The sequence below is a fragment of the Olea europaea genome, unplaced genomic scaffold (genome assembly GCF_002742605.1).
Source record: "Olea europaea var. sylvestris unplaced genomic scaffold, O_europaea_v1 scaffold572, whole genome shotgun sequence".
Taxonomy (NCBI): Eukaryota; Viridiplantae; Streptophyta; class Magnoliopsida; order Lamiales; family Oleaceae; genus Olea; species Olea europaea.
In genome coordinates, this window is record NW_019264058.1 from 26772 (window position 1) to 36330 (window position 9559).

General features: G+C 35.9%; 2 protein-coding genes across 2 annotated transcripts; one reads left to right on the top strand and one right to left on the bottom strand.

The window, feature by feature from the left end:
• Nucleotides 1-1768: 1768 nt before the first annotated feature.
• On the top strand, nt 1769-3490 carry LOC111389258 (exopolygalacturonase-like). The gene is made up of 4 exons (XM_023014163.1): nt 1769-1953; nt 2029-2343; nt 2425-2943; nt 3023-3490. Exons 1-4 carry the CDS (start codon nt 1840-1842, stop codon nt 3251-3253), a joined length of 1179 nt encoding a protein of 392 aa, XP_022869931.1. The 5' UTR covers nt 1769-1839; the 3' UTR covers nt 3254-3490.
• Nucleotides 3491-5491: 2001 nt separating this feature from the next.
• On the bottom strand, nt 5492-9351 carry LOC111389248 (protein transport protein Sec61 subunit alpha-like). Its single transcript, XM_023014141.1, has 6 exons — nt 8333-9351; nt 7793-8020; nt 7350-7704; nt 7133-7257; nt 6885-7020; nt 5492-6011 (listed from the first exon to the last, which is right to left on the bottom strand). Exons 1-6 carry the CDS (start codon nt 8674-8676, stop codon nt 5772-5774), a joined length of 1428 nt encoding a protein of 475 aa, XP_022869909.1. The 5' UTR covers nt 8677-9351; the 3' UTR covers nt 5492-5771.
• Between the last annotated feature and the right edge of the window lie 208 nt (nt 9352-9559).

Consider the following 9559-nt stretch of genomic DNA (forward strand, 5'->3'; position numbering starts at 1 on the left):
AAAAAAATGGAAAAGTTTCATATTTAAAAGATTAAGTATGACCCATTTCAAAACTAAAAAATAAGATATAAAACTTCAAAAATTAGATATTATATAAATTTTATTTATGAAATAATTAATTAAATATATTAAAATCACAATTCTTTATAATTTGGTTACAAATTATCGAATTAACTAGTCAAATCAATAATTTTATAGCTCACAATTTATTCCTTGATCAAAAAATTAAAAATTTTATTAATCACAATATATTTATCAATCATAAATTACAAATTTTATGATTATAACGGTCACAAACTATCATATTAATTGATCACAAGTTATTTCTCGATCACCACTTAATAAATTGTGAGTTGAATTATATTTTTAGGTCATATATTATTTATTGATCACAAATAACCAAATAATTGGTCACAAACATCCCCACCCTACCCCATTCCATCCCATCCCCATGCAAGATGACCACACCATCGCCACGACCTCATCCAAAACCACTACTGCCACGATCACCACACACCACAGCAATTACAACACTAACAGGGATTATTCACATGCAGTCGCAACCACCACGCACCACACCAATGCAAAAACCACACCAGCACAACTCACAACACCCACCAACCACACCGCACTACCAGCGACAACGACAACCACCGATCCAAAACCATAGATTATGGGGAAAAAAAGAGGGAAAAAGGCAATGGCGATGAAGCAGCGTCTTGCAAAATGTAACAATAGAATCTCGACCACCTCCCCTTCACATGGACGTCACTCGAACAATTAGGAAGCAAAGATCGTCGATCACGAAAAAGATTCAACGATCATTTGCACTCCGACGATAAAGTCAACGGGATGAGAAATAATATGAGTGCAAAAGACGGGATAAGATGATTTGTCTAGGGTTAGAATAGCATACCTTATGTGAAATGGATTTACGTATATAGAGAGAAATGGATATGGGCTTGAGTGGGCCAATGGATCGAATACCAAGCACAAGACAAGATTATTTAATTAAATAGGCCCAATCAATTGAATAATCAATGTCACGTCGACATTTATGAAACCCCATTCGTCTAAGCATGCCACATAATTAATTGTGATACTAGTATGCTAGTATCATTACTTTGTTATCACTAGCATATGCATTATATTATTGCTACCAAGTATGCCGTCACAACATTGTTAGTATGTCATAATATTATTTTCATTACAGTCAATACGTATGCCATGTTATCTATAATTTTATTTCATTATTGACAGCATGTCTGCTATGACACATGATAGGCTCTATGTATATTCTATCTTGGAGAAGTTTTCATAATATCATCATTAATATTTTACTTCGTATATGTGCAATGAAAATATTATTTTCTATTGCAGGTTGTCATATATATCTAAAATTAAGTTGTAATTCTCCATCCTGGTGAATTATAAAGCTATGAGCTTGACGATGATTATTTTGTATGTGCAGAAAATTTATCAGTGTTTGATCTTGGGGAACGGAAAACAACCAATTAGATTTTAAATATATTTGATTTCAGAATTAATTATTAAATTTATACAATATTTCTACCCCTACGTTTTTCAAAAAGGACATCTCCCTGTGTGCACAAAAATCCACAGCGTGCAATGATGAATAAGAAATTGAATAATTCAACGTTAGTGAATAAGACATTGTGGGTCTCTGCTTACCCCGATTGCGTTGGTAGTTTGTTGGCGAAGAAGAAGCATGTTTGGCCACAACATTTGAAGTTTTGTAGGAATATGTGTGGCACTGAAGTTCCTCCTCCACCTTATAAATTGGTCTAAAAATATATTGTTAGACTGTAAGAGATCGAGATGGCTTCGAGATTCATAGTGTTGTTTTTCACAGTGTTGGCAGTGAATGCCCACCCGCCTAAACCTTTTGATATCAGAAAGTATGGTGGGAAACCCGATGCAAATATAGCAAAGGTATATATACCGACTGCTACACGTCATATTCGTACAGTTATATTTTCTTGTTCGTTTTCTAAATATATATGTTAGGCTTTATCGAGCGCTTGGAAGGAGGCATGTGCAGATACAACTCCGAGCACAGTTGTGGTACCAAAAGGCACTTTCAAGTTGGATCAAATAAAATTAGTAGGCCCCTGCAAAGCCCCCATCGAGCTTCGAGTCCAGGGCACAATTGAAGCTCCTTCAGATTATACTAATTTGCCCGACAAGGGCGCCGAATGGATCACTGTAAATTACGTCGACCACTTGACAATAAGAGGTGGTGGAGTTTTTGATGGCAATGGTAAAAATGCGTGGACCAAGAACGATTGTGGGAAAAACCCAAAATGTGCTAAACTTCCAATAGTAAGTGTGTGTGTGTGTGTGTGTGTGTGTGTGTAAGTTTTCCGAATTGAATTGAGTAATTAATCAACTTCATGTATACAGAATCTCAGCTTCAATTTCATCACCAACTCAATCATTCATGATGTGACGACTAAAGACAGCAAAAATTTTCACGTCAATGTGATAGGGTGTAAGAATGTTACGTTCCAACGGTTTACCGTGAGTGCGCCGGGTGATAGTGTTAATACAGATGGAATCCACATCGCAAAGTCCGAAAGGATTAAAGTCACAGATTGCGTCATCAAAACCGGAGATGATTGCATCTCCATTGGTGATGGCATGAAAGAACTCCATATCGAAAAGGTGACTTGCGGGCCAGGCCACGGTATTAGCGTAGGAAGTCTTGGTAGAGGCGAGACGGAAGAAGATGTGACCGGCATTTATGTCAAGAATTGCACATTCATTGGCACCCAAAATGGCATTAGAGTCAAAACATGGCCTTCTGCCCCAGCAAAACTCAAGATAACAGATCTGCATTACGAAGATATTATTATGGACAATGTTGAGAATCCTATTATCATTGATCAGGAATATTGTCCGTATAACCAGTGCAAGCTAGGCGTAAGTTAAATTCAAACTCTGCAAATAATTATAGGTTTCAGCTATGATTAACTGAATTCTTTTTTGTGTTTATATACAGTCTCCATCTCTCATTCAAGTCAATCAAATGACCGTAAAAAACATTAAGGGCACCTCAAAAACTCCGGTGGCAATGCAGTTTTCTTGCAGCAAAGCCAAACCTTGCAAAAATGTGGAGATCGGAGATATTGATCTTGCATACAGTGGAACCGAAGGGCCTATCACCACTAAATGTGCCAACATCAAGCCTACTTTCGTAGGCAAACAGAATCCACCAATCTGTGCTGCTTAAATCAATTTTGTAATAAGGATGTAATTAATAATGTCTCTATGAAATTAACAGAGACAAGTTTAGTTAGCGGCCACGAGTATCTAAACAACCAATTTTGTGTATGGATGCATGATTTGTCAACACATGAACTGTTCATGTATTCCAGAATAATTAGATTAGAATATATGCAATTTGACATTTTTAGAAATTATGTCTTCATCCTTCTCACTTAATATTACTAGCTTCGTTCTTGCGTTTCATTTCTTTTTTCCGTTGTCACGAGATCAAGATCAAAGACTCATACATATTCAAATTAATCATCGTCAAGCTAACTATATAATGGATGAAGTTACCAACAATTAATGAGGATGGACAGCTACAGTTTCAGATAGGCCAGTGGTGAAACAAAGCAATCATTGGCTAGTCCAACTCATTTTCTGAAGATGCAACTTGGGAGAATGTAGCTATACAAGTTTCCTATGTTCTTTTCTTAAGAGCCTCGGAATGTAATGATCCAATGTCATTGAGCCTTAAATTGGAAGGCCAATGGTTCAAGTTATTGTTATTTTGAATAAGCTATTTTAGACAATTTGCTCCGTTGTATCGTTTTGATGGGAGTGGAGAATCTAATTCAAGCTATAAAAGACAGACAAGAAGAGTTCATTATAGTATGAAACTATCAATTTTAAATGATAAATCTGCAGTAACTTTAAAACTAAAAGCATATCTGAGGCTTTATCGGAATGAGCTGACTGAAATTCTTTTTGCTAGCTACACAGACTATCTTTGGCTGACCAGTCACTGTTCCATTCAAATTTCTTGAATGCGTTAATTCTTTAGCTCTCAAAGTACGTGAAGAAGATATCCGATTAACAAACAACTGTACAATACATAGGTGTAAAGATGGAATAGATAGTTGTCCATGCCAAAACAACATTTACTATTCGAGGTGTAAAGATGAGTCAAGTTGAGGCTGGTGAATAGGCCCTTGTTTGGCCAACTTAGATCCGGAAAGGCCTTCATCGGGCGCTAGAAGGACGATAACAACTAATTTTTCTACTATCGTACTTCAATCAGTGGACTCAAACTACAAGGTCTATAATTCTTCTTTTGTCACAAAATTTCTATGTAAAACCAAACTACAATTGAAGAAAACAAAAATGGACGAATATAATTCATAACATCATAAAAGGGTTCTTTAGTAGTATTTTTATTCATCCAAAGATTACATACTTTTATTTCCATAGCACAAACTACACATCCTCCAGTCTCTTTTTGTCTCCCAATATTTTGACACGGTATCTTTAAGCCATTCTCTTGTCACTCCCAACACAATAAATACAGGATATATTATGAGACAGAGTTCTTCAAGTGCACAACAATGCCTGCAAAAGAAACCAATAACATTCAGTGATTGGTTTAAGCTAAAAATAAATAAAACCCGTCTAGTGTTTAGTCCAGAATAGAGTTGTCTAGTACTACTGTATATCAAACAAACTCTTGGATAATCTGAAAAAATTACCTTTAAGCGGGCAATGCAACTTCTGAAACAACTAGGTTTGTTAATATTCTTGAGCTGCAATTGAGTGTTGAAGGGAGAATTCTGAGTTGAGGTGAAGAAAGCCCTTGTAGGAATTAAAGCATTCAAGAAACGATACAACGGAGCAATCATTTGAAGCTTCTCCCGAAACTCTTTTGTATTTGTTATATTTCAACTTCTATTCAGAAAATATGCAAGCTTTCAGTGGACCATTAGGCATTAACAAACCACCGTCTGATTATTGGATCGCTGGGTAGCATCAGTTGCAACAGGCTCTGTATCTTTCTCATCCGTCATTAGGCTGTTAATGGGGTTGAAGGGCTAATTCAAGAATATATTTACGAAGTTCTCTCTTACAATTTGGCGAAAATTAAGTCTCTTGAATCCCTAGAAAAGGACCCGACACAATCTGGCAAATAGTCGACACAACTCTTCAACAACAGGTATATACAAAATATTTGAAGCTTGTAAGATATTTGTATATTGTAAACCTTGCATTTAACCATGTAATCTCTGTATGATATCCATCGTGTCATAAATTCTTCCAAGACGCGAGGCAAGAGTTTCAAAGTCTCGATTATAACTACTCTAATATCAGATTTATATGGAAAGCATAAGATTAAATCCCGAACCATCTTTTTAATAATACAATTATTTTGAATCTTTGACAATCTCTTTATTCATGCAAGCATCACTCTTGATAGTTTTGCTCTGAAATATATCAGAAAGCAAACATTTTCCTCTTAATACCGAAACCCATATCAAAGATTTCAATAGAAAGTCACGATTGTTTCAATTAACTCAAAGACAATGTTCAAAAAGAAAATTAATTCAGACTTGTTTTCAGACAGTCCATGTTCCCAAAGTATCCAACATCCCAAAACTGCATGATGAAAAGAGAAAAAAGAAAATACTACCTACCTATGTTCCTGGATTTGTCCACTTACATCTCCCACCTTACAAAATATGAAATCTTCCAAACCAAAGTACAAGAGAGGCTTAGAAACCAAAGAACCCAAGCTCACTAGCCTTTTCCTTCTCAAATGTTTCAAAATACTGGTATATGATGGTCACAGCCAGTAGAATTCCAGTTCCTGAACCAATTGCACCCATAAGATCTGCCAAAACAGTCAGTGCTCCAATACACATACCCCCAAAGGCTGCTGCGGTGGGTATATAGCGGTTCAGCTCCTTCTGTAGATTTGATTCCCGATGTCCAGGCATCACCATTTGTTGTTCCTGAAATATAATGGAAAGAAAATACATTAGTTGAGAAAATATGCTCATTTCTTTTCCGACGGTTAGATCTGTACTCGTTAACACAAATTTATATTTCCTAGTAACGAAGTACTAACAACATTAAACTCAAGTTATCTACCCATCAGTTTTAAAACTCGACGACATTCTGTACGTTCATCTGAAAAGAACATCCTTGCTCAATAGTAATCATAATCTAGTGGAGCAAAACCATCTATACAAAATAAAAGGCAATTTACTATTAGACGTGGAACAATTGCAAGATACTACCCCCGTTTGGCGCCGATTCTCTTTCTTTTTTTTTTTTCATATCTCTTATTTTCAATCACACGATCTTCCATAAAATAATATTACACGTAAATAAAAAATAAAAATAAAAATCATTTTTTTGAACCACACATTCTTTAAAAAAATACTATTCCAAACATTAAAATTTGGAAAAAATGAGGGCAAACGGGGGCACTATTCTCATTATGGTCAACAATAACACATTAACACCTGCATCATAGCATCGAATCGTGAACACCACTAATAAAAAGATAATGAAGTTTGTAATCCCACATAACACGTATACTGGCAAGGTCTTTCCAATTCATAGAAGCTAAACGTATACAGTGCTGGCAAACTAATAGGAACATGAACATAGGATACAAGTAGGATACATCTATTTATCATCAACGTCTAATTTAAACATCTTTGCTTGCTTGTAACAAAAAAATTTACTTTAGGGAGCATCAATTTCCTTAAAGATTTTAGTGAGAGAGAATTAAGCAGGAACTCTGCAACTCTTTTCTGAAAATTCATGGATTGCCAAGAATCTAAATGTTCAGCTTTTAAATTATACAAGAATTATACCTTCAGTTGTTTAGCAACATCTTTAGCTGAGGATCCTGAAACCTCAATCCACGTTTTTGAGAACAAGGCACATGCTGACAGCATAAACACGATATAGAACAGTCCATGGAAAGGATGGGCCACTATATCTGACAAGCTGAAAAAGCAGTAAACAGTACTGACTACAGTGAGACAAAACCAAATAAGGTAACCCATTGAAATAGACACAAGCGAAATGAAGAGTAGGTAGAAAAGGTGAGAAAGGGAACCTTGACGGTGCAGTGATGTAATAAGCAAGACCCCCAACAGGCACAGATTGGCCAGAATATTCAGATTCCTTCCACTTCCCCAAGAGGTTAACAATGAAATTCCCACTGTATTTCCTGTACAGCAACTGTAAGAGTACAAAAGAAAGGAGGGTATCATTGTCAATATCGTAAAGAAAGAAAGCATTTATAATTTGTTCATTTTAACAAAGGCCAGTACCTGGGAAATAAAGTAAAGATTGGACACGAGTGCAGACTGTAAAATAATAGGCATATTGGAAGTGTAGAACAACTTAATTGGATATGAACCCTGTTGCCCACGGGCATTCTTTGACCTCACAGGCAAAACCACACGGAATCCTTGGAAGTAGATAACTATAAGGAAGATTAACACGGTCGCAAGCAAGTTTGTAACATTTGGAAGATTCTGCCTGTAGAATGCCTCTCGAAGGGCACGAACCTTGTCTGTTCGAGTAATCAACAAATGGAATAAAGCAATAACAGCACCTTCAAATTCAGCTCCACGCCCGCTGTTCACAGTAGTTGGACTAAATGCTTTCCAGATGATATTTTCACTGTCAAATCAAATAACTCTTGAGCGATCATCATGCAGCTCAGACAAAACCAGTGAACGCAGAATAGACCAAATTCATAAATACTTACCAAATATTGGTTGCTATGAAAAGTGAAATTCCAGAGCCCAGGCCATATCCTTTCTGGAGAAGTTCATCCAAGCAGATTACAATTATACCAGCAAAGCAGAGTTGGAGAATTATAAGGACTGCATTTCCAACTCCAAGTTGGCCAACACTGCCATACATTCCAGAGAGAACATAAGCAACTGCCTCACCAACCGCGATCAAGATACCCAGTAACTTCTGTGCACCATTTCTGGAAGACAAAAAGGGATCCTCGTTTACAACACAGTGAAAATGTACTTGATAAATGGTAATTACACAGAATAAGGAAATAAAGATTTTATTTGTGTTTTGAAATACTCAGGATACTAAAGCACAACAACATTCGTTTTATGAGGTAAATGGAGCACAACTCCTCTAGTTAAGAATGTATCAAAACTACGAATTTTAGATGGCTCTTGAAAAGGATTAACGCAGGAAATTTAAAGTTCTTCTATTTCAGGTATTCCAAGAAAGCATGATAGAAAGTCAGAAATAAATATCCTGAGAATCTTAGTATACTTACAGCAGGGCTCGATCCTCCCGTACATTGTTATCAACTTCAATGATCTTCGAACCTGCTAAAAGTTGCATGACCAATCCCGATGTCACTATGGGTGTGATTCCAAGCTCCATGACAGTACCTCGGTTTGAGGCAAGAATGACACGCATCCAATAAAAAGGATCTGCCCCTGTTGTGGAGTGTATACCATACAATGGGAGCTGGCTGCAAACCAGGAAAATGAAGAGGGAGATTACAGTGTATATAACTTTTTCTCTGAATGGAATTTTCCTGTCAGCACTCTGAACCTCAGGCAGAAATGACAGAAAAGGTCGGACCAGATGGAGCACTCTAAACCCACCTCCCATCTTTTTTTGATAAAACTAAACCACCTGACCTCCACAAACACATCAAAAAACGAAATGTTTTAGCCTGGAAAGCAGTTTCACTACAAATAATGAAATATAAAGATTTATACCACCTCTGCTACTTGGTTAAGATGGTCAACACATTTAAAGAAATGAACATAAATAAGTTCATACAAGCTTAGGATGTTCTGTGTTCAGTTGTGATCTTTAGCAGTGATATGCAAGGGACTAAGGGACCTTTCAAGTTTAGTCCCATACTTCACCCTAATACAAACCATTCGCATACAAGTTCATCACACTAATTTGAGGGGTCCTAAACATAAGCTTCTTCTATAGAATTGAAGGTGGAAATGTATGCTTCATCACGCCATCAAGAATTCACAGGTTAATTGAGTACACTTGCAATATAATCAGACCGTAGACGTCCTTGCTTTAAACATTTTGTAGTTATCAACAAAAAGGAAATAGAAGCATAGTATGATATGCACAAACTATTAAATCAAATCAGCCAGCAAAGATAAAATAATAATATAGTTCCAGCACATAAATCAAAATAGAAAATTTTTCCAAATCTATAATTACCATGCATGTATAGGAAACTACAACTACATAACATATGAGATTAAATTGCGAATTGGACGACAATAAACGCTTTAAAATCGAATACAAACAACTTATCGATGTTCATGAAAAAATATATCTGAAACATCAAGCTAAAAACTAAAAATGAGATCTATTGTCTTATTATAATTTTTCGATTTTAAATTGAGCTAAGCATAGAATAAATCAGACAACAAAAACACCAACATGCTTCAGGGAAAAAAAAACGAAAACTAAATTAAAGATACATAAACATTTAAATCTGATAAAATTAAAAAAAACA